Source organism: Camelus bactrianus, chromosome 11 (genome assembly GCF_048773025.1).
Source record: "Camelus bactrianus isolate YW-2024 breed Bactrian camel chromosome 11, ASM4877302v1, whole genome shotgun sequence".
Classification (NCBI taxonomy): Eukaryota; Metazoa; Chordata; class Mammalia; order Artiodactyla; family Camelidae; genus Camelus; species Camelus bactrianus.
The window spans coordinates 34,548,089-34,573,092 of record NC_133549.1 but is presented as its reverse complement, the minus strand read 5'-3'; the positions used below and the strand labels follow the sequence as shown (position 1 = coordinate 34,573,092).

The window sequence follows — 25,004 nt, the reverse complement described above, 5'->3', positions numbered from 1 at the left end:
GGCAAATACAATTTCCTTCATAATAAAATCACCAAAATTGTCCCCCCCAGCTCTCCATGCCTTTCCACTACACCCTGCTTGTGCAAGGAATGTGTCCAAATCTGCAAGTGTCAGCTGCCTACAAGAGATCAGCATGGGGGCGGGAGTGGTGTTTGGGGCTGGGGGAGATCGTGTGGGGGTAGGGGGAGCACAGTCTCCAGAGTCAGACAGCATGGTGAAATTCCTGGTTCCATTATTTACGAACTGTGCAATCTTGAATAAGTCATTTCGTTTAGCTTCTTTGCATGTAAAATTAAACTGTTAGTAGCACCCACCTAATAGGGTTGTTGGAAGGATTAAAGGAAATCAGCTGTGCAGCACTTAGAAGAAGGCTGGACACTTAGGAAGTGCTCAGTAAAACATGCCTGCTATTATTCTGCCTCCAACATATGCACTTTGTAGAGACCTTCTTGCCAAACTTTACAGCAGTCCCATAGACCGTAATGCTCCTAATCATTTGCTTTGGGGTTTTTTTTGGGGGGGGGGTTGTTCTTTGTTTTTTGCTTTTGCTTTGTTTTGTTTTTCATTTTGCAAGGGATCCACTTTCCTTACCAGATGCTCTTTGAACCAGGCACCCAGAATGGTGACAGGCTGCACTGTCATCCACACATACTCCCTCAGCAGTGCCACAGAGGGCTAAGCAGTGTGTCTGCTGCCTGCCCTTGGAAGAGAAGGGGGGCCCACAGCAGGGAGTGGACTGGTAACATCAGGGATCTGAACTGATCCTCCCTGGGGCAGGCAGCAACACAAAAACCCGATGACAGAGCAGTGGTGTTGGAGAGGGAGTGGGGTGAGAGGCAGTGTTCCAGGCAAGTGGCACCTCTAGAGAGTCAAGCAAAGGGGGAGTGTCCCACCAAGTAGGAAGGAACATGGGATTCTTCAGTCTAGGGTAAGGAAAACATAGACAGTCAGGCAAACAGTTGGCATCAATCAAGCCAAGGCATCCCAGGCCCCAGGACTGCAAAGACAGGGAAAGGTGGGCAGATGGGAACTAGCTTTGACTGAACATATTTGGTATAAGATTTGTACAAGGCAGCATTATTAACCACTCCCATCCCTTTTAAGAAGAAACTCATTGAGAGAAGCCACAGAAGGAAGCCAAGATCACTCAGTGGTAAGCTGTGGGTGAGCTGCACCCCACCTCTGCCCTGATGGAGTCCAGGAGCCACCAGAGGGCTGAGCAGGAAACAAAAGCTAGATTCAGGCAGGGAGTATCATTTAGAAACTGATACCCTGTCTTAGAAGTGAGCCTAAGGGAGAAACAGGGCTGGCAGGAAAAGGATTCAGAATCAGCATAATATTCAGCTTGACAGAGGGTGGGCATGGTCCTGGAGTCCTGGTGAGCTGGTCTTCAAGGTGGTGGCTGAAGGACCTCATTTTTGGACTGAAGGGTTGGGGATGGGGGAAGAGAAGCCAGGACACCATGACAATGGTGACAACAAGGTTGAAGCTATTGGGTAGGATCATAGACCAAAGGAAATCCATTGGCTCACCTGGGGTCTCAAAAAAAGGATTTTGATTTTATTGGTGCTGAGCTCCAAACCACGGAGCTAACGAGGCTACAGATTACCAAGCACAACACGTGGAGAAAAAGATGGAGTCCGAGTGAACATAAACCTCTTGTGACACAACAGTACAGAGCCTTTGTTTAAACAGGAAACCACACTGTAGAAGGGAACTATTATCTGTATGCTTCCTGTTTCGGAGAGTGGAATGCTCATGGAGTCTCCTTGTTTAAGACAAAATGGACAAAACCGGGGGAAGCCACAAAGGGCTCCAAAGGAAGAGCCCCAGAGGGAAAGGGAGAGAAGATGAGATCGTTGACGGTGAAGATGAAAACGCTGCAGCCACTTTGGAAGACAGTTTGTCAGTTTCTTATAAAACTAAACATACTCTTATCATACGATCCAGCTCCTTGGTGTTTAGTCAAAGGAGCTGAAGACCTATGCCCACACAACAACCTGCACATGGATGTTTATAGCAGCATTATTCATAATTACGAAAACTTGGAAGCAACCAAGATGTCCTTCAGATGGTGAATGGATACATAAACTGTGGTGCATTCAGACAACAGGACGTTATTCAGAAGTAAAAAGACACAAGTTATCGGGCCATGAAAAGACATGGAGGAAACTTAAATGCATAGTGCTAAGTGAAAGGAGCCAATCTGAAAAGGTCCCATACTGTATGATTCCAATTCTGTGATGCTCTGGAAGAGGCAGAGCTATGGGGACAGTAGATCAGTGGTTCTCTGGGATTTGGGGTGGAAAGGGATGAAGAGATGAAACACAGAGGATTTTTAGACCAGTGAAAGTACTCAGTATGATACCATAATGATGATTATTTGTCGTTATTCATTTGTCCAAACTCCTAGAATGTGCAACACTAAGAGTGAACCCTCATGTAAACTACGGACTTTGGGTGACAATGACGTGTCAGTGTAGGTTAATCAGTTGTAACAAACATCCAACTCTGGTGGGGGATGTTGGTAATGGGGGAGGCTGTGCGTGAATGGGGCCGGGGGCATATGGGAGATCTGTACCTTCCTCTCAATTTTGCTGTGAACCTAAAACTGCTTTTAAAAATAGTCAAAAAAAAAAAAAAAAAAAAAAGCTAAGGAGTGAGCCATGGTGACTTTCTAGCATCTAGCATGATGGCCAAAAGTAAGCTGCTCTAACTGAATGGACTCACACGGCCCAGGACTCCCAGGAGGTCTGAGGCAGACAGGGGGTGTGCCAATGGGACAGAACAGCAGGGAGGCCCTTGAGAGGTTCTGTGTAAACTTCCTGCCTTTTCCACTTACCTTATAAACTCCCCTGTGCTGTAGTCACATTTGAACACGCCGCGTCTCCGTTAAGGCACACTCTGTGAGGGGTCCCCTGGGATGCATCTGTGTTCCCATCATGACCAGCTGAGGGTCATCCCATCAGGGCTGCATTTCAGTCCATCTTGTTCAGTGAACTCTACCTGTATTCCTGCCTACAGTCACGGGCTGGGTACAGTGACCTCTGAGAGGACACTGAGTGGCAGCCACTTGAGCTCATGGGATTCCTTCCCAGGTCTTTCTTAATATTTAATTCAACCCATTTCCCTGGGGCTGGTGGTCTTCCTCTCTCTAAAGAACGACACTGCCATCTGCTGGCTGGATGCACAGGAGGGACCTGACGCAGCTGTGCCCACGCTGCCGGGGTTTGCTAGAAAGTCTCTCGGTCTAACTCCCCGAGTAATGACCTCCTGACCCCTGGTATGCCATACTTTGAGCTCTGGAAACCCCAGGCTGTCCTTCTTATGGTTTTCCAAGTATATCATGATCCTTTTCTTCAAAAAATGTTCTCTTCTTCAGAAACATGTCTTCCTCACAACCAAATGACAGGGAGATGCCACCACTAACCTCACTTTACAGAGAGGGGAATAGGGGCTCAGAGAGGTTGTGTTCTTGCCCGAGGACTCACAGCGAGTACGCGGTGTGTGCAGCTCCACAGTCATCGTCTCATTCGGCCTCAAGGAGCTAACAGTCCAGTAAGACACAACTGCTGCCCAAGACCCTAATTCAGCCACACATGCTCTGTTTTGGGGTGTTTTGTTTTGTTTTGTTTTTTGGTTTGGTTTGTGTTAAATTGGTTATGAATGTATAAAACCTAGGATATGTTACACACACACACACACACACACACACACAAAGGAGTTCCACCTTCTCTTTAAAATCACGTTTTCACGCTTCTCCTGTGAGTCTTCGTCACATGACCAATCCGCTGTAGATGATCCCTCCTCCCTCCTCACACAGGACACTGGCTCCTCCCTCCCCCCCCCCCCACCGTGGTCCAATCCCATCAGCTCAAACCCTGCCCACCTGGCACTGTTAGTATTTTTTTAAACGTCATTATTGTTCCATTTAGCACAGATGCAAAAAAACACATAAAAGAAATTCGAGGTTCAATGAACTATAACAAACACCTTTGTCACCACAATCCCACATTATTCCATTTCTTCTGACCTAAAATGTGGCTGTGAAAAACTTCTCTTGGAAATCTCATACTTTTTCCACTATAAATGAGTGGATCATTTGTTTGACTACTAAAGGTTTTTTTTTCTCTGAAGTACAGTATATTTTCCTGATGGTTATTTGGGGTCCTCAGCTCTGCCAGACACCCCACTGCTCCCCTCGGCTTCCTCCTGCACAGATGCTGAGGACGCACTTGGTGGTTTTCACCGGCTCATGTGAAGGGTTTGTGAGGATATTCATCACCTTTATTTGGTGTAAATCTTGTCCACGGGTTTTAGTTTGCTATCCCAGCTTCTCTGTGCTTTTATAGAGTGATTTGAAGGGATTCAAAAACTATGACACAACTGTCACCACCTTGCCAGAATCTGCATGTTTGTTTTCAAATCTGATCATGTGAATTTCTCACTCTCTGTAGTCCAACTGCTTTCAGGAACTAGAAAACACATTAAAATTGCCATGCACCCACCCTGCCCTCCCAGTACCCACTTCCGTCTCCCCTCATTGCTAACAGCGCTTGAAAGGTGTCACAGTGCTGCACATGCGTCCTCACATCATCGCAGGTATAAATCTCCAGCTGCTGGGAAACAAGGGCAAAACCTCCCCCGACCCCACCCCCCGCTTGTGAGTGCAACTTCCCACTCCTCTCTGATGAGAAATGACTGTTACTGCTGGGCAGCTGGTGGCGCTGCTTCTCTCACGGCACTAGCAACGTAGATGGATTTGTAACCAGAGAGTGAATGAGAAGCCGCTCCTTCCGGAAGTCAGCCCCTGGGGCATTCACAGCAGAGGCCCCACATCCGTACCCTTTTTTGAATTCTATCTTGTACATAAAACTTCAAGAGGGGATAAAGTAAGCAAGACAAAGGGACAAGATCAGCTTCCCTGTAATTCTTCCGTAAGTTTAGCATAATGCCTGTTTTTGAACCCAAATTTTTCTTATCATTTATCTGAAAGTGAAGAAGATTCTTTTAATCCACACTGTATCTCCCCATCATCCCCCTAAGCTCTTGCACATTAGTTTTATTTTGGTCCTTGGTCTTTCTGGGGCATGCCTAGTTTATGGCTCTTGGACTTAATGCCAAGACATGCAGGTCCAGGCAGGACGCTCCAGACACCCGGCACCAGGAAACTTTGCTTCCTGGGTTTGAGCCAATTAAATCAAACTTTGTTCTGAGGCTGCCTTGGGAAGTGACAGGCTTAACAGCCTAGTGAACAAACGGCGGAGCTGCTGTCACACTTGAGTTACAGTCTGTTTAAACTCAAACCAACTGCAATTCACAGCTCCCATCTCATGAGAGAGGGAAAGTTTCAGGATATCCTAAAGGGGAGGGCCCCTGACTTCTAGAGACATGATGGATGAGAAACACGATTAATAAGTTCTATCACTGGAGGAGAAACGTCTCTTAAGTCTGATCTTATGAACCATATTAGAAACATGAGCAAGGGTGAACCAAAAGCATTCAAGAATTGATCTTCGGTGGATCAAACACACCCTGTTACTGTGAGGACCCGCTTCTGCTTTTTCCTGGCCTGGTTACAAATATAACCTGAGAAGGAGCTGTCTGTCTTGCTTCCTCCCACACAGCACGTTGGAATCAATGATCCTTGAGAGAAAAGAAGGCAGGAAGGGTGATGGAAATGCTGACAAATCTGTTTTTAGGTATTCTGTCCATTTGGGCTCCCTATGTGTAAAATTTCCTTTGCTGCCTCCCTGGTTCTGAATGGTAACTACAGATGAGTTCACTGCAGCTGGAGAAAGTAACAGGCATTAAACACTGCCAAGCACGCTCTGGTGAGAAGCCAAAGTATGCTGCTGCTTATTCATCTTTCACAGCCATCCAAATCAAAGATGTGGTTTAAGATTTAATGAGACTGGTTTTAAAAAGAACACTACCATTCAACAGAATAGTCTACAGTCATTAAAAATAATTAGATCTATACGTATCAATATGGAAAAGTGACTTGGCTATGCTGCCAAGTTAAAAAAGCACATTGCAGGGGAAGGGTATACCTCACGGGTAGAGCATGAGCTTATTAGTATGTACAAGGTTCTGGGTTCTATTCCCCAGTACCTCATTAAAAAAAAAAAAAAGCAAATTGCATAGGTATAGAATGGCCTGATATTTGCGCACACATTCTCATTCTATATATTACTGATGTATTTCTTTGTATTCTTTCTTCTAGAGAAAAGAAAAAGAGGCTTAGAATTAAGCCAGCAAATATGCAGGGAGGCTGGGGATCTCTGCCCAGAGGGCTCCTTCCCCCCAGAAAACATGCCCTGGAGATGAGCTCGCCCCACACTCCGGGTGGGCAGTGCCTGGAGGAAACAGACAGCGGAGACCAAGCAGGTTCTGACATTTTATTCACTGATCGTAAGTACAGTCTCGTGTGCGTGAGGGTGACCGTGGATGATGGACTAGCACCTGGAACGTGACTGTCGCTGAGCACTCCCTGCTTCGCCATCGCAGGCCAGGGCGATGCGCTGCGCTGCTCCGGGCGTCTACCGGTCGAGCGTTCGGCTTTGTGGGGCCCCTCCTCCTGGGGATGCAATTTATTCTTGGCTCATTCTCAACAATTTAAAAAAAATCATAAAAGATTGAGCATTTGCAAGAAAATATCAAAGAGGATGAGAAGATTTTCAGTCCAGAGTCTAAAAGTAAGAGGGGAGGAAAGGTAGGAGAAAAGGGGGGATGTCAGGGGTCTGCCAGGCTTCTTCCTTTCCCCAGAGTGTTGTTTTCCTAAAAGCCAGGGCAGTGTTAATGCTGCTTGGAGATGGGCTGTGTCTCTCTGATGAGCCACTCGAGAGCTTCCTGGCGACCCTGTCTTTGCAGTTCCTTCCCGATCACGTCCCTGCAGGTCAGGTGGTAATTGTTGAGCCAGTCGCGCTGCAGAGGGAAGAAAGTCAGACGCGGGGCTCAGCATCACACCTTTACCGAAGGCCACGCAGCAAACAGCAAGCGGCAGCCCCTGTGCTGAGATCACAGGATGAGAGTAAAGGAGCACAAAACCCTCTCTCCCTGCTCGTGGACAAGTGACTTCCTTGTGTTCTACCTCCCTGGAAACAGATGGGATGAGGCCATGTGGCTTCTGGTGAAAATGCTCCCAGCACAGTCTACTGTGCGTGGACAGCAGTGACTGTGAGGGAATCACAGACACGCAACGACAAGCCATGGCTGTGGGCTCCCCTGAATGCAGAGACAACTGTAGGCAGGTGTCCCCTCAGCAGCATCCCTGGAATCCCTGACAAGAGTCATGGGGCTGGGTTCTCGGAGCTCCTGCACCCACCCTGCTTGCTTCAACTGCTGTGAAGACATGCCTGAGGCTGTCCTTCCAACGCACTGAGTCTTCTATCCTGCAACCGCCTGCAGAGCTGCAGAGACCAGAATCAGGCAAGCCCACGAGGGTCCTGAGAGTGGGGCTGTCTAGATGCACCCAAAACCTCTGCTGGTCAAGGATGGAGGTTCTACAGGGTGGGACTGGGAGTAAGCTGGACCTGATGGCAAAGGTTCTGTGCGTGTAGAAGGTGAAACCTCCCTGTGACAAGGAGGGGAGGATGAAGGCTGGAGGGACGCAAGTTCTACCAAGAGGACAACAGCCCACTCTCTCCGCTGTCCATGAAATGGGCCCAACCCCTTCACATCAGACAGGTGGGGTGGTGTTGCCAATGGATTTGACCCAACCAGGACTCCAATCTCTGCTGAGGAGAGCATACCAGCCCCTGCTGGGAGGGCTGGGGAACGGGCAGGGTGGTATCAAAAGCAAGTGAACGGCTACATGTCAGCAGCACGGTCAGGCAGGGCTGTAAGGCAGCCTGAGGTCCAAAGCAGCTCAACAGTGAAGGAGCCAGGAGCAACCCTGGGGCCACAGACAAACTCTCAAGACCCTTGTGGTTGCGGGGAGGGGAGAAGGGGACGTCGGGGCAGCCTCAGCAGGCCTGGGCAACATCCCAAAGGCCCCGGTAGTCTGTAGGGCCCATGTTCATGTCCAACCAAACTCCTCTGCCGCCACCTGGTGACAGATTGATGGGAATGTAGACCCAACCCCAAAACTCCCTGAAGTTTCTAAGACAGTCAGAAATGGCAAAGGGCAATGAGTGGTATTTTAAAAGCCCAATGGACAGAATCTTGTTGTGGGGTATTACTATGCCTTAGGACAGAATGAAGCCCCAGGTTTACTGAGTGGAATATGGGAAAAGAACCCTTTTGCCAAAAGAGATAATAAATATGCTCTGCTTGGTATATTAAATACTGTCCACTACTTGTTATTCATGAAAACTTGCTAATGATCCCAAGATAAGAAAATATTATCTGTCCTATAAAAAACTAATTGGTTAAAAGACTAGTTCAGTGAGTTGGGTATATATATGGTACAGCAATGAACACTGGACCAGACAGAGTCCACTGGTCTTCATCCAATGTCACGGGGTGGACTGAGTCACAGGGTAACAAAACTCCCTCAAGGGAAAATGGCCTCGCGTACCCTTCCTCACGCACTACGTCCCTGGAAAAAGTGGAATGTCATGTGCGAGAAATGCCTCCTGAAGGGCACATTCCGTGTGGACAGCAGGGACCTAGAATTACGTGGCAGAAGCCACAGCCCTGGGCTCCTAAGAGTGCAAAGTGACTCGTTACTGGAGAGTCCCTTGCTAAGACGCAGGAAGCTGTGCCTGAGGGCCATCAGAAGAGACTGGTTCCTTGGGGCACAGGGTTTTAAGCAGGGTGGCTCGCCCACTGCCATGTGCTCACCCTCTCACCTAAGCCACCCCTGTGGGGACTGGAGGAGAGAGTCTTCCTGCTGAAGAGACACAGCTGACACTCTGCTGCTCACGGGCTGTTTCCTGTTCTGTACCCACCGACAAACTGAATAAACCAGCATCAGCAGGGCCTGGTTGGTCCTGTGAGTGGAATGTCTGGCTGAAACGAGTGCCTTGGGGGTGAAGGAGAGGTGCCCAAGGGTGGGGCCTTCCTCTGTCAGCCCTCTGTGAGCTGGAAGAGGCAGAAGGGGGAGCGAGCCCTGGCTGGGAGAACCCCGTTCCACGTCCCGTAGAAGGGAGCTCCTCGGCGCTCAGAGGCAACTTCCTCTACTAAGCTCCAGCGAGGATCCATTTCTGCCTCAGGAGGCACTGGAAAGCACCCGGGATGTCTGCCTCCTGTAACAAAAACCTCTTACTCCTGGAGTAACCCTGCACGTTTGTCCTCCCTTTGGCTCCTGCCAGCCATTTGCTTTTTGCCGGACTTCTGACCACCTGCCTTGCTCTGGAATTTATGTCCTTCTGGCTTCTGTCTTCCTGGCTTGGGAACTATTTTGTCTGTCCAGGGCCGACTATTTCTGCCTCATTTTTGACCCTTGTCTCTGCTCTGACCTTCATCACCTGCCTGGTCCCTCAAGCCTTACTCTAGATTCTTGGGCCTGCCACCTGGCCTGGCCTCATGAGCCTGGGGACCCACACTAGGATGTGAAGTGGTTTCAAGACCTGTCACCCTCTGAGCCTGACAGGTGGGCACTGCTGTGCTTCTGCTCTGTGAAGGGCTTCACTGCCTGAGTGACCACCTCTCTCCCTGTCTGTGTGAAAACTAGGCGTACGATAACAGAGTTTGCTTCCCATTTCCTTAATGTTTCATGCAACAGAAGAAAACAATCTGGCATGTGCAATGGCCAACAGGCCCCACCACCCATCTGGCTTTCTGTAAGAAGACACATGGCCCATGTTTGCTAAACACGCCTCAGGGAAGCTACGGCCCCTGCCCTCCTGGACAGCACTAGCACAGCATTCCCACCCGCAAAACCCCACAGGCCAGTGCAGACCTAGGGTTTTCAGACTCAGCTGGCCTGGATTCTAACTTCAGCGTGAGCACGGGGGAAGAACAGAGGGTGACCCTCCCCACAACACACACGTCTGCCCTCCCCCAAGACTCCCATGTTACCTCTTTGTTTGTAAGAGAATCCACATCTATCATTTTGGTCTGTATCGGAACCAAAGTTAGAGGTTCAAAGGTCAGGCTTCCCCGGTTATTGAAGTTATACTGTGGGAGAAGGAAGAAAACAGAAGCTTTTCCTCCTCTGCACCACAGTGAACCACCAGGAGGCCATTCCCCCCAGAAATGACCATCCCTTGGGGTCAGGTGTGACTAGGCGTCGAGAAGCGGTTAGTGGGTCACCAGTTAAAATATGCAGGAGGCACGATGACAAAGCTGATGCCACCTTCCAGGAGCTGCTCTGCTGTGCCAACCACACAGCCTGTGCCATCAGGAAGAGCCACACAAAGAGGGCTGAGGGGCTTCCAGCCGCAGGGCCACAGTCTCACGTCTGCTGTGACAGAGGAGGCCGGGGCAGGCCGCGGGATGTCCGGACGCGGGGACATCTCTGGTTTGAGTTCTTGAGACTTTGCTAAGGCACAAGCCCCAGAAGATCACTTCTTTTTAACATCAACCATGCGGCCCGCCCATCAGGTGACAGGTAACAGGTCTGTCCCGAGCACGTGGCTTGGAACAGCCGGGGCGCACAGAGCATGTCGGGTCTCTGTTCTGGCAGGGCCTTTGGGAGTGAGGGGAGAGGCCACTCAAGAACAGTGACTTCAGCGTGGAAGCTGAGAGCAGACCCTGCAGTCAGCCTCCTTGCAGGCCTAGGAAGACATTTCCCTCCAACTGTTCTATTTCCGAAGTCACCCATGGAGGAGGAGCACACAGGTCTTCTAGGTAAAGCCTAGGACCTGAATCCTGCGACATCTTGGTTATGTGATGGGGAGAGTGTGAAACACCTGTCTTCCAGACGGCACCACGCCTAGTGTATCATCCTCCTGAGGGGCCTGACCCAGGGGATAACTCAGGCTTCCTCAGCTTTACCTGATAAAAATCATCTGGGGTGTTAGTCTCCAGGTCCCAGCCCTGGAGATGCTGCATCAGTGTCTGGAAGGGGCCTTTAAATGAGCACCCCCAAGGCAGAGCAGGCGTCACAACAAGAAGCTGCCTCCAAGAAACTCAGAGCCCCAGGTAACATCCAGCAGGGGCCTACCTGGGGCTCCCTGAGTTCGTTTGGGGTCCCAGTTCACTAAGGATTTTCTTTCTGGCTTTGCAGAGGAGAAGCAATTCCAGGAAAGACCCTGATATCAGGGGAAGAAGGCTCCATTCTGGCCCCAGAATGGCACACTCTTGGTTCCAAAGACACAAGTCTTCATCTTCCCCCCAAAAAGGAATAAGGGAATTTTAAAAACAAACAAACACATAATTCCTCACCTTGGTCTTCACAGGAACTACCAGGACAACATTCTCAATGCGAATTCCAAAAGCCCCATCTTCATAATACCCTGGCTCTAAAACAAACCAAATCCCAAAATGAGAAGCAGCCCACAATGAAGAGGTGTGCAGAGAAGCTTTCACTCCTGGGATGACAGTGCTTCCCCACGGGAGGAGGAGACACAGAGGAAGGGCCCACTCAACCCGGGTCAAGAGCCCAGAGGTGCCTCCTCCTCTCACGTGGCCACTTTGAATAGGCACTTGAGGTGCAGGGAGCGAGAGGCTCCGAAGTTCTGAAAACAGCCGCAGAGTAGAAAGTGCAATGACCAGGGATCCGCCAAGTAATGTGTGGTCCTTATCCATAAAACATAATGACGCCAGCATTAAAATACATTCACAAAGATTTGGTAATGACATGGGAAATGGCAATATATTAAGTAAGAAAGCAGAACACAGACATGTCCAGGATAATCTCAATGGTAAAAAAAAGATACATACATAGATAAAAGACCAGAAGCTGACGCCATACCAAAGTACTAAGTCACAGTTCCTCTGAGTGGCTGGGCTACAAATGATGTTCCTTTTCTGCTTTACACCATTCTATAACCTTACTTTTTTCTACAGTGAATATTTATCACCCTTATAATCATATCAGGTTGCTGTTTGTCATTGTTGTTTAACTCAAGGTATCAGAAGGGGGAAATTATTTCCAATTTACTTTATAATCATTAAAATATAAGAACAATAAAGAGCTTTCAAAAAGCCAGAGGATCCATGCATATACCCTCTAGGTGAGGGACACCTACCATCAGTGACAATCATGCCCGCCTCCAAGGGCTCGTCGGAGAACGTTTTATAGCTGATGCCACAAGGACCCTCATGAACATTCAGAAAAGACCCGACACCATGCCCTGTGCCGTGCAGGTAATCCAGGCCAGAATCCCACAATGCTGAGCGGGCAAAGGAGTCGAGAAGGTGGCCTGAAAGACATATAAAGAACCACTTGATGATATCTGTACAGTACTTTTCAATTTGCAAAGCACTTTAGAGATTAGATTTGTTATGTTTGGCTCCAGAAGGTGAAACAGAAACCTGCGGGTAAAAGTTCTGGAGGGTTCAGGTTTCAGCCCGGCACAAAGAAGAACTTTCTAACAATTGGAGCTCTTAAGGAGGGCAGCTCCCCAGCCAGTCAGAGCTCAGTCTGAAGTTGGGGGATGCTGGTGAGGGACGGTCACCTGTAGCCAGAAAGGGCCATGTTAAATGCCACAGACATTCCCTTCCCAGCGCTGGGACCCTACTGTTTCAGAATTACAAGGATGAGAGTCTAACCAAACTGCATGCAGGCATGACAGACGAGGAAATGGGTGCCCAGGGAGATGAGTGTGGCCCAGTCTGAGTGGATTCAAGGCTCAGGTCTTGTCACCTCCACATTCAATGCCCCACCCACCATCCTCATGCAAAGAGGTACGTATCTCAAGTCAGGTTCCCAGTAAAATAAATCCCAACAAGGATCCTGCAAGGAGGTAACGGCCCAGCAGTGAAGGGCAGACAGGAGGCTGCACCAACTTCCACTGGGACCCTGAGGCCTTCATGCCCTGCTGCCCTTTCCTGGGAGCCACCCACACGGGACACCCAACACCGTAAGTGGTCAGAAGAGAGGTGCACAGCTGACCCTGGGCCCAATCCTACGCCTGGCCCCCTGGGAGGTCCTCTCAGCTCAGTCTGTGCAGCACTCCCACATACCCTCGCTGGGCCTGAAGTGGGCTGGGGGCTGACATGGCGAGGGATGGACACGTTCCTCCACTCAAACTGGGACACGTCTGCTGCCTAACAAGAAGCCTGCCACGTGACAAAAGGAAACACCTACCTTTGGTTCCAGTCGGGAAAATGGCTGCGCTCACAGCTATGTGGCCCTTGAGGACATATGTGAAGCATTCCTGCCAAAGACAACCCGGGGGCGTGTTCAGAATGGGCACAGAGGCTTTAATCCTGGAGTTTTCTGGCAGTTCAGAAAAACTTGCCTCTGAAGGTTTTCTAGCAATACTCCAGAGAAAACCAGGGGAAAAAGAAACAGTCTAGTGGAAAAAAAGTTTGGCCTTGGTACCAATTTTCCAGAAAATCATGAAATTAAATTTAGTAAAACACAACTGTCTGAGAGATGCCCCCACCAGTCTTCCCCTCATAAGGGACACCGTGACACACTCTATGCCATCTGAGCCTCAGAGAGACGGGGGGCGGGGGGGAGTAATAAAAAGTACCGACGACACTGGCTAACATCTACTGAGCTGCTGCTTTGTGCCAGGCATGATACTGAGCACTGCATGTTTACTCCCACACTTCATGATGGGGACACCCTTGTCATCCTCACTTTATAGAAAGACAGTCATAAGTGGCAGCATCTAGCCTCGGGGCCAGGTGGTCCTGCCTCAATCTCTGTGCTACTCACCACCATCTATACTTGGGTTGTTCCCTACTGCCAGGACAAGAAAAGTGCTGTGTGGAAGGGTAATGGCTTGCTGGTAAGGTGCAGAGTCAGGACTAAACACACTGTTTAGTCTGGTCTGGAGCTCATTCCACAGCATAAGAAGAGTCACAACAAAGGTATCTGGACCCAAGTAAACTCTTTTAAGGCACTGGTGTCTACAAATGAATGATGCAAGAGACCAACACTGAAATCTGCCCCGCTGCATCACATAAAACCCTCTTCCCTGGACAAACTTCCTGAAGGAGCTCCCTGGGAAAAGACAGTCACTCAGAGATTCAACCAGTATTTGCCGAGCAGTGACTATGATCCAGGAACCTGCTGGGCTCACAGAACCTTCACAGTCAGCCTGGGAAGCAGGTACTTCTATCCCCATTTTTAGGGATGGTCTAAGTGCTGTGTTCAAGGTCATGGAGCCAGTAAACAGCAGAGAAGATCTGAAGCCCAGTCTCCAGACTCCTGGTACATATCTCTCTACCCTACAGCTGTCTCCTCTTTTCCGTGTCTGACAGACCAGAAACTGAGCAGTGTATGTATTTCAGAGGGTTCCTAGAGAGTTGAGCCTATAAATAGGAATGCTGAACTTGAAAAAAGAAGGGGAGTAGCTTTCAGAATCAAATCTAGACAGTTTGCAAAAAGCACACATTTCACTACCCTACTCCCATCCCCAAAGAGATTTCCTGACTCCAAAGAAGGCCAAAGCTGTTTCAACCTGAATCTGAGCCCCTTTGACCTTAGCAGACACAATGCTTTTAAAATTTCTCCAATAATTAATTAAATTGATGTCACAAAGCAGATAAGCCTGACTCCACAGTAATGAGCTATTTTATTGTCCCAGATATAATAATTTTTACTTATCCCTTTTCACAAAAGAGAACTGTCAGAGGAAGCTCTCACCTTCTCATAGGCCGTAGGAGTTCCAAAATGCATGGTACGGGTCACATCTGTGGTTCCATCCCTTTCCAAGAGAAAGGACAAATTAGTTTTCATTTAAAATAAGCTTTTGCTCAAGTATGAGACAGGTGAGGCTATAGAGAAATTAAGATGCTCATGCACTACTGGTGAACATGGAAAACACTTTGGAAAACAGTGTGCATTTCCTTAAAAGGTTCAATATGGAGTTACCCTACAACCCAGCAATTCTGCTCCTATGTAAGCACCCAAGCAAGGTCTCCAAACTAAATTTTGAGAGGATTAAATCCATTAACTTACATTTATTAAGAGAAAGTTCCACTTAATTAGCTTTTGGTAATTTTAATATAATGTACTGATTATAATATTTTATTCATACTATGATTTTATCATATATCATAACTAACACTTTGCAGTGCCTACTATGTGCCATGTACTGAGAACTCAAAACATATGTCCACACAAAAACTTGTACATGTTATGTTCATAGCAGCGTTATTCGTAACACCCAAAACATAGAAACAACCTCAATGTCCATCAACTGATGAATAAATAAGCAAAATGTAGCATATACATACGATGAAATATTATTTAGCAATAAAAAGGAATGACGTACTGATACACGTGATTACATTGATGGACCCTGAAGACATTATGCTAAGTGACAAGCCTGACACTGAGGTCATGTGCTACGTAATTCCATTTACATGAAATGTCCAGAATAGGCAAACTCATACAGACATGAAGAATACCAGTGGTGCCCTGATTCACTTACTTGTACTGAGCACCCGAGTCAATGAGGTACACCTCATCCAGCGTCAAGGTCCTGTTTGTCTCAGGGACTGGCCTAAGAAAGTTAATTAAAAATTAGTTATCCCACTAACATAAATGCTTCCTGAATCCGGGAGGAGGGAATGTAAGAGTTCCTTGCACAATTTTTACAACTTATGTAAGCCTGAAATTATATCAAGATAAAGTTACCCAACAGGTTAATTATTTCAACTAATATTAACCTTCTACTATTCAAAGACCCAGTCAACCTATCTATCCAACTAGATTAAGATCTCAGGAGAAAGAATAACCTATTTCTTTACATCTATCTCCACTTGTGTCTGAAACAAAATAAGTGTTCATGAGATAACTGTAGAAGCTTCAAAAATAATCATCAATAGAAGCAATAGGACCAAGCTGGGAAATGGGAAGACAGCAGCCTGGAGCCACTTGTCTTTCTGGGGGGAGGATGTAGGGGTGGCGGTGTCCAGGCCCTTGCCTCAGCCTCCCCTTCCCTCCAGTCCTAACCCCACCAGGGGCCTCCCCACTTGCTTCTCAGACCACCAGACGGGCAGGAGGTGATGTCTCAATTTGGGAGATAAACTAAAGGGATTGCTGCTGGAAAAGGAGTGGATCACGATGCTCTTAAGCTGGAGCACTTTCTTCAAGTGAACACAAGGTATTTTTTACAGTGATCTGATTTCCCCAAGCCTTTTTCCAGGCGATGCACTGGACTGGGAAAAGCTCAAAGGGACGTGAGCATTCCAAGTCTCTGCCCTGCAGTGGAGAGAGGTTCTCAGAGAGGTTCTCCTTTGTTTCCAGGCACCAGCCCCTCTTCATCAATAAGGGTGCCAGTGGGCACCCGAGCCCAACGACTGATAAAAGACGAGACTTGGGCCTAGCTTCAGCACCCTGCCTGTCAACAGGCTTCCAACAGCCACAGTGAAGAAACACTGAAGGAGAAGCAAAATTCTCCCAGCTTGGTCTGAAATTACTTAATGTGTTAATTATATGCAAAATCCTAGGATAGTATCCAGCCAGGAAATTCATCACCTGAGTTAAATATAAGACAAAAACTGAAGTTCTTTTGGTATTTTAACACTGGAACAGAGGCACTGATGTGAGAGGACTGTACAGTCACAGATGTGACTGTCTCACACAAACAGCTTCAAAATTTGTCCCCAGACTAAAAATTCCAAAAAGCAATTACTTAAAAGCGTGGGTGGCGAACCTGTGTTCAAGGACAGCACAGTGAGACAGCCCGGGTGTTCCTTCACTGATTGTGCACGTCACAGATGGGGAGCAAAGAACTCGAAATGCCCCGCACAAGACAAAACCACGTGAAGCTGAAGCTGGAGCCCAAAGCAAGCCCAGTTCCCTCCCCCTTCACCTCCACAGGCAGATCCAGCAGTCCTAAATTCATCAGTGCCCTTCCTGTCTCACAGGGCAGGGATGCCCAGCTCTGTGCGTCCATGGCGTTCTTGGAGGTCATGTGGTAAAAATCCCCAAAGGCTGGGGAAGAAAGAGAGGGTGCAGATTATCTCCTTAACCATGACAGCGTGTTCCACAACTTAGGGATAAGTGTTTTTGGTATGGAGGTGCTGGAGCTCATAGGATGTTTGCACTAGTGCCTGAAGAAGACTGTCACTGTCGGGGGGAAAAAAAACACTAAAACTTCTAATTGTTAAGATTCAGAGATTGTGAAAACAGATACTGCAGCCTCAGAGTTTGGAAAGAGGGACAGCCTGTCTGACTACATCATGGAGAGTGTCAGTGCCAAACACCTGCACCTAAGAGTTGGCTCCCAAAAGGGAGAGGCATGGGGATTTAGAGCAAGTAAGAGAACATAAGACCTCAAAAGTCTTATTTCCCATATAAGAACAATCTCAACAGACACACGGAGGTGGGCGCTGGGGCCTCTGGTAAAACAATGTCTCTCCCCTGCTCAGGCTCCTGTGCAGAAGCAGCAGCGAAGCCAGGCAGCGTGCTCCTCCGCATGCCTTACGCGTAGTGAATGATGGCGCCATTGGGTCCCGTACTGGAAATTGTTGGGAAGCTCAAGTCCACGAAGTCAGCTTGCTGCCTGGAACAAAAAGACACACAAAGCAGAGCAGCTTAAAGGTTTTTACTGTGCCAAGAATCAGGGCCCTCCCAGCTTCATTTAACCTGCCAAGGAAATGAGCCCAGGCTCATGGGGCTCCCAGACTGAGGCTCACCTGCGAAACTCCTCAGCTTTATCAGCAGCTGAAATCTCCGTCACACCACCTTTGGGCACCTACAAGGAAGTTGCTTATAAACCATCAGGTGTGGTAAATTCATGTGTCACCTATGTATTATATGGGGTGCATTAAAAGCTTACTTTTTCCTCAATTCCCATGTCCCCACTGTCCAATTTATAGGACACAGCTTAAGTCTCATCTTTAACAAGTAGGGAACTTCCAAAGGCTCTTACCAAAGCCACCTAAAGTAGAAGGGTTTCTATCCATTTAATTTTTCACTCAACCATTTTGCCTCAGTATTATATCCTGAAACCTCCCAAAACTTAATACACCTAAATTTAAAAATTCAAAAGCATCCCCATCTAGGACATCATCCTAAGAAAGTGATCTTAGATAAATAAAAAAGATAGATACAAAGATATTATTACAAAGTTTATAGTAGGTACAAAAAAATTAAAAACAATCTAAATATTTGAAAATAGGAGGAATGGGTAAATAAATCAGTCTAGCCACTAAACAGTCTCCATTTGGATCATTTTTCCAAGACCTCAAAGCACATGGAAAATGCTCACACTATGATACTAAGTGAATCAGATAAACAAAGTACAAAATCATACCTGCACAGTAAGAGACACGTAAAAATGCTTTACATTGAAAAAATGATACACACAAATGAACAATAGCCAGAGGGGAAAAAATTGTTACACTGGTAGGAATATGGGTGACATTTTCTTTGTCTGACTTAAGCTACTTTTAAAGAGTTGTTTATACAATACTGAAAGGGAAGATGATATTGTTTAATAACAGCACAAAGAAATCACCTTCCTGACAGCTACAAGGAGTGAAAAGGCAAGCAGCTAATGACCAAGAGTCAGTTTAATATAAAAAGTTTTATGGCTTAAAGTTCAAAATGTACACAAAGATCTTTTTTCTCAATATAATCAGCTTGCCTATAATACATTGAGAGTCATCTTTTCTTTTAATGAAACTCCACTTAGTTACAAGGCAATTCCTTAACCCAAAAAGGATCCATTCTGTTAAGTAATTTCTTCACCCTTGTTTCTATTTTCTATAATTAAAGAATTTTTAAATACACACACACACACCCCCCAAATTTCCACAAAGAACTATTAAACGAGAGTTCTAAAATTAGATCAAGATCTTAGACCTCATGGTCAGCCAGAGTCACAGTTAAAATCACTTACAATGTCTGAATAATCTATATCCAAGAGATAAACAAGGACTAAGAACCAACCTCTTTCTCCAGCCAGTTAAAGAGTTCACAGAGGGCAACAGCATCTTTAATCTGTGCAGACAGGGGAGACATTTTTTTAAAGTTACTACTGAAAATCAGATGGGCAGATTCAGAGTCCAGCCCTAACATGATCTTGAGAAGGTCGCACATACAGGACCACAAACCATCAGCAATCAGGGCTTTACGTGCAGGCGTTTCCTGTGAACAAGTGTGCAGCAACTTCCACCATGGGGGAAAGGGCTCCTCTGCTGTTGAGCTGTTCAGGACAGTCAGGGAGGCCCACCTCAGAGGACACGCAGCTCCCTCAGAGGGGACACTCCTGTACCACCGGGGCAGGAAAGACGGGCCACTGTCAAAAGGCATCTCTGGGCCCCAAATCTTTCTAGATCCACTGTTGCCCTTGAAACACAAATCTAGGCCTTTTCAGAGGCTTCATCTTCATCATTTGCATCATCATCACCAATATCTGTTTTTGTGTCATGTTATATTTTGTAAAGATCTACCCCATCCAGTATTTTATTTCATTTTCTCATTAACTCTGGAAGGCTCAGAGAGGTTCTGACCATGTGCCAGGCTCAAGGCCGCTCAGCAGGGGAGGGAGCTGGGCCTTCTGACCACCACACATCCCCTCTTCTACCCAGGCTACGGTACTCACGTGAGCTCGCCTCATGCCCTCTGATTCAGCAGAATTCTTCACAGCTTTGGCAATGCAGATAGGGGTATAAGGCATACAGCAGCGGTGATCCTGGGGCAAAAGGCAATAGTGGGGCAAATGGAGCCTGGCTCCGCTTGCCCAAGACCAGGCAATCACCTCTCCACCCAGCACTCCATACTTAGGACAAATCACTGGAAGAGCTCCCACTCAGGACCCACCCAGCTGTCCCCTGGGGCCTGAAGACCTGCCCCTTTTGGTTGATGACTCCGAGCAGGACAAAAGGCGCTTGAGCTCATCCAAAAAGATAAAGTACATCAAACAAGGTATTTCTCTTTGCTCCCCCACCTCTTAGCTCTTTGAGACTGCTGGCTGCCAGCCAGCAGCAAGATACTGCTTTTCAGGCCTCTGCTGCAGTCATGGTCAGAGTTCACTAACAGATCAAAGCTTAACCAAAATAACCCCTTTCTGGCTACACAAAGGAGGCTTTTTCCCACTGTCTGGGGATGCACATGACCGACGAGGGAGGAGGGGGAGCTCCTGCTCCTTCCCCCTCAGCCTAGGGATCAGCCACTATTAATGGTCTGATCTTAAAGGACTGGAAGAGCTTTTCCAGTCTGATGACAAGTTAGAATCCAGCCTGTGTTGCTGGGAAGGCAGGGCAGGGGGCTGTTCGTACCACCATGCACTTGCTCCGAGCTTTTCAAAGGACTTTCCATCTTTCCACCCTCCTGATTCTCTCTCTCACACCTATCGCTCATGAGACGAAGAAGGCAGGCATGACCCCTGAGGAAGTAAAGCTCTGAGGAAATGAGTCACGCAGTGTGACAGTGACAGGGCTGCAATGGCAAGCCAGGTGTAGAGGGCCAGGCCTGGGCTCCTCCCAGGATGGCTCACTGCATAGTGGAGGAGAGAGGACATTGCAGCCAGCGGCCCGGGGCAGGATAGTCAAAAGGGTTGTAACTCAGGGGGCATGGACTCCTGCCCCAGGCCCTAATTAAAATGAGGGGGCAGGTGTCAGCTGCTTAACACCACCCAGCAGGGGCTCAGTCAAGGCCAGGGCTGTCACTGTCACTTGACCTTTGACAAATCCCCAACTCCTCAAGCCTCCCTGGGCCTCAAGGCTCCTTAACTATAAAATGTGGTGGGGGAGGTGGGTGCAGAGTAGTGTTTCCCAAATTCCAGACATTCTCATACCTGCACAGGACTTACCCAGCTGCCTACCTCCTGGACCCTTATTTACTTAATACTTTTCTTCAGACTCTCTTTGAATCAACTTAGTTTATTCAACTCAACTTTCTCTTGAGAAATAATTTTTACAATATATGGTCTCATATGACAATCATTTTTTCTAGTATACACTAAGATGATTTTTTTAATTGACGTGTCGTTGATACAATATATTATCTAAGTTTCAGGTATACACAGTGATTCACAATTCTTCAAGGTTAAACTCCATTTAAAGTTATTATAAAACATGGGCTCTATTCCTTGTGCTGTACAATCCTCGTAGCTCGTTTATTTTATACACAGTAGTTTGTATCTCTTAATCACCTACCCCTATCTTGCCTCTCTCACTTCCCTCTCCCTACTGGTAACCACTAGTTTGTTCTCTGTATCTCTTAAAACACTTTTAAAACAGACAAATTTAAATAATCCTAAGTATGAGTGTGTAGCACCTAAAATTATCTCTTATGCCACATTTTGGGAAACACAGGGCTCAGTGGGTTCTAACAGCCTCACATTCATCCGGGGGGGGCGACGCCTCTGACCTGACAGCCTGTCCCAGAGGTCTGCCTTGACAGCCTCTGCTTCAAAGACAAGCTGCATGACGCCAGGACTTGGGGGTGGGGGGTCAGGGGATGCCTGGGAGCTGGAGCGGCAGGTTTAGATGGGCCCCCGAGGCTACCAACCTTGGGGATGGCCTCGCTCACAGCATAGCTGGCCTTGTCGCTGACCCACACCTTCTCCCTCGGGGAGAGGCTGGCACACAGGACCTTGAGCTCGCTCAGGATGAACTTGTAGGGAAGCACCTGGATTTTGTATTCAGCTTCCAGGCCCAAGTCAAGAAGCAGGTGCTCCTTCACACTGGGGGTATCTATGCGGTCACCGTCAATGAAGAGCCTGCAGAGGGGCCAGAGGTGAGGTGACAGAAAGGCAGGCACAGGAGAGGACGAGGACACAGACCCACACACAAGCCACAGCCTCTGTCTTCTGGCAATCCAAACCAAGCAGTTCCTCCTCCCTCCGTTCCTTTCCCAAATCCTACCCCCACCCATGTGTAGGTTGTCACCTTCCACCCAGTTCCCCAAGCCAGGACCTTGGCAGTGTCCTCCTTGATGCCCCACCTTCCCTCCTTCATTGAGGTCTTTGAACCTATAGACCAAATCTCCCTCAAATCTCTCCAGTTTCCACTGTAGCCTGGCCCAGCCACCACCCAGGTTCAGGTTACCATCACCTCTCGCCTGGATTAGTGCCACAGCCTCCTCACTGGTCTCCCTGCCTCCAGGCTTCCCTATCTGCCCTATTTTTCCATCATAATATTCTTTATGACTTATAAGCCTAACCATGTAGTTCCCTGTGAAAAACTCATTCAATAGCTCCACAGCATCCTCAGGATGAGACCGGGCTCCTGAACCTGGCTCACAAGGCCTTCCTTAATGTGGCCCCTGTTCACCTGCTGGCCTCACACTCTATGTCCCAACCACCCTGAACCATTCCAGGTCCTCCACATGCCCTGTGCTCTCTCCTGCCCAGAGCCTTGAAAATGCTGTTCCTTCTGCTTAGATCACCATTCCTTCTCCTCCTTGCCCCTTATTCACCAAGCTAACTCATATGTACCCTTCATCTCTGCTTCAGCATTACTTTCCCTAAGAGTCTCTCTGACCCCCAAGTCTAGGTCAGGCCTCTCCTATGTCATCCATACCCACCCCACTGACGAGCTAGCTAGTGCCCACTGTGTGCCTGAATCCCCAGAGGAGATGCTCATCTCCCCAACTCTAACCCAGGACCCTGTGTGTCTCATTTACCCCAACACCTAACAGAGACCCCAGCACATAAAAGGCACTCCATAAATGCATTGTCTGAATGCAGAACGATCCAAATAGAAGGGCTATGGCAGGAAGGCCACAAGCAACAGTTTAAAAGATAAACTGACAATTCAACAAGGGACAGCTCAGGGGGGTTATTTGCACTGTGGACCCAGGATTGTAATAAGAAGCCCATGTTCCCCTCTGTTGAACTGGCTACTAGAAAACCTGGAATCGAATGTGCGACCTGAACAAGATTTTGCAGCAGAACTCTGTGAACTAACCTCACTCTCTCTGGTTTTATTCCAATGTCCTCGACTACCTATTTTTTTTTATCTCCTAGTACTATAGGGACTTTCAGAGATTTCAAATCATTTTCAGGATTAAAAGAGAGGCAGGACATAAATAAATACCTATTGTTAAGGAAGACAAGAAGGGGAAGGAAGAAAAGCGGGAAAGGGAAAAAGGGCAGGAGAAAAGCAGGCGTCAGTGCGCGTGGGGCCAAGACTGGGTGGGCCCGGACTAGAAGGGGGAGGCTGGGGCTCTGAGCAGCAGGAGGGGGAAGGACTTGCAGGTGTGGGGCCAACACTCACATGATGGTCTCTAGTCCTATGATTGCATAGGAGAAAAACACCGGATTGTGCTCCACATCTGATCCTCGGAGATTGAACAGCCCTGAAACAGAAAGCTCCAGTCACTTGCTGACAGAGTTTAAGGGGTAGCTTGCTGGGGGAGGGAAGGGCTTCCACCTCCTAGGCAAGAACTGGGGGCATCTCTCAAAGCAGCTAGGAACCTTAAGTTACCTCCTGGTTCCACCTCTGAGCTGCAATTGCTCATGTCCGCCAGGTGATGGCACCAGAGCTATTTTTTCTGTTGCCATATCCCGTCCCGAGAAGGGAATGGAAGAGCTGTTAGTCAGAAAACCCCAGAAATGCCCTCCAAACAAAGAGCTGAAACGGGTCTGCCTGGTGGTGACCGGCCAGGCCTGGCCTCGCTGCAGAAAAACCTCTGGCGCTCCCAAATCCAAGGGAAGGAACCCAGCACCCGCTCTCTTCTGAGGGGAACGACCTCGGGCAGAAAAGCTGAGACCCACCCACGAGGGAGCCGAATGAGGCCCTCCGCGTGAGGGTCAAGGAGCCCCAGGGGCGGGGCTTCCCGGCAGAGGAACAAAAGCAGTGAGTCAGCGGGGCTCCCGGCCCAGGAATGAAACCCGAGCCCGCGGCCCACCCATGGGTCTGCTGCGGAACCACGGCAGGGTGGAGGACCTGCCTACGGCCAGTGTCAGGGGGGTTGGTGAGGTCACTGTGTGTCTGAGAAACTAGACCGACCAGCAGAGAGCAGGACTCCGGTCCCAGGGCTTTCAGCTACGTGCTCTCCTGAGGATCAGAGTGCAAAAAAGACCCTGGTATAAAAAGTACTGCCTCCACTTTTAAATCGTGGCTTCTCAAAGTAAAGGAATGAGACATGTTTTACCTATCAGACCAAACCAGCACTCTTTGTAAATGACGGTACCTGGAGCTGGCGAGGGTGTGGCAAGATGGGTGCCGTCATACACCCTGTGCAACATTTCTGGCAGGTAAATAAAAGGCAAAATGGTCAAAAGCCCTACCATGCACACACCCTCTAACTCATAATACCACCTCTAAAAGCCAACCAGAAGTTGAAAGAAAATAATCGGAAACTAAGACACGGATTTTGATGCACCAAGACTTTGATGGCAGCACTGTAATAAGATCATGAAAAAAACCGGACATAACTCAAAAGCCATACTTAGGGGAATGGTTAAGTAAATTATGATATAACCATATAATGGGATATTTAGTATTCGCTTAAAATTATGCTTGTATATGCTTAGAGTATCTTGATAAACTGGAAAAAATCAAGCTACAAAATTATATATGCACAGAATGTTAACAGAGTCTCTGTGTAACAAGATTATAGGTGATTTTTTTGTTCTTCTACTTTCTCTGCACTTTCTAGGTTTTCCACACAGAAATGTGTTTTTTTTAATAATCAAGGGGAGAAGTTATCTCTATATATTATTTTCTCCGATGTTGAGGTTCAGTTAATTAGGGATATAAATCACTGATACTCTTGACAAAGTTCGGGGGCTGGGTATTGGAGAGATACGACACTGTGTAGTAGGCTCTTTTTCTCTAGTGAGAAAATAAAAAGATAAGGCAGTGCCTCTTCGGTACCCTGAGTCAAATCCAGTCATAAAACAGCAGACAAAACAGAAAGGTTCAACCAGATCCCTTCAGGTTCTAAAAGGCACTGAACAACCGCATGAGGACAGAGGACAGTTTAAGGTCTGAAAATGAAGAAACTGCTAGTGTGTCCAAAGGCTTCGTGAAGAACTTTCAGTGCCTGAAGTTTTCTGCAGTAGAAATACTTCTAGAACATCTTCACT

At 47.8% G+C, this 25,004-nt stretch overlaps 1 protein-coding gene and 1 long non-coding RNA gene across 3 annotated transcripts in view; one reads left to right on the top strand and one right to left on the bottom strand.

Moving 5' to 3' along the window:
* LOC141579093 (uncharacterized) overlaps nucleotides 1-6,365 on the top strand; it is a 205,605-nt gene extending 199,240 nt beyond the window's left edge. Inside the window, exon 4 of the long non-coding RNA XR_012510133.1 lies at nucleotides 6,227-6,365. This is a non-coding gene — a long non-coding RNA (uncharacterized LOC141579093). The remainder of the gene's footprint in view (nucleotides 1-6,226) is intronic.
* A 22-nt stretch (nucleotides 6,366-6,387) lies between these two features.
* XPNPEP1 (X-prolyl aminopeptidase 1) overlaps nucleotides 6,388-25,004 on the bottom strand; it is a 51,372-nt gene continuing 32,755 nt past the window's right edge. The window contains exons 9-22 of one of the 2 annotated variants that reach the window (XM_045506541.2): nucleotides 23,188-23,269; nucleotides 21,479-21,689; nucleotides 19,569-19,658; nucleotides 18,914-18,964; nucleotides 17,656-17,714; nucleotides 17,445-17,522; nucleotides 15,444-15,515; nucleotides 14,654-14,714; nucleotides 13,142-13,211; nucleotides 12,081-12,254; nucleotides 11,275-11,351; nucleotides 9,962-10,065; nucleotides 9,018-9,079; nucleotides 6,388-6,927 (exon numbers count right to left, since the gene is read on the bottom strand). In XM_045506541.2, coding sequence (XP_045362497.2) covers nucleotides 6,629-6,927; nucleotides 9,018-9,079; nucleotides 9,962-10,065; nucleotides 11,275-11,351; nucleotides 12,081-12,254; nucleotides 13,142-13,211; nucleotides 14,654-14,714; nucleotides 15,444-15,515; nucleotides 17,445-17,522; nucleotides 17,656-17,714; nucleotides 18,914-18,964; nucleotides 19,569-19,658; nucleotides 21,479-21,689; nucleotides 23,188-23,269 — 1,490 coding nt within the window. In that variant the 3' untranslated portion in view covers nucleotides 6,388-6,628. The remainder of the gene's footprint in view (nucleotides 6,928-9,017; nucleotides 9,080-9,961; nucleotides 10,066-11,274; nucleotides 11,352-12,080; nucleotides 12,255-13,141; nucleotides 13,212-14,653; nucleotides 14,715-15,443; nucleotides 15,516-17,444; nucleotides 17,523-17,655; nucleotides 17,715-18,913; nucleotides 18,965-19,568; nucleotides 19,659-21,478; nucleotides 21,690-23,187; nucleotides 23,270-25,004) is intronic. The other variant, XM_010969773.3, reaches the window with a different exon arrangement.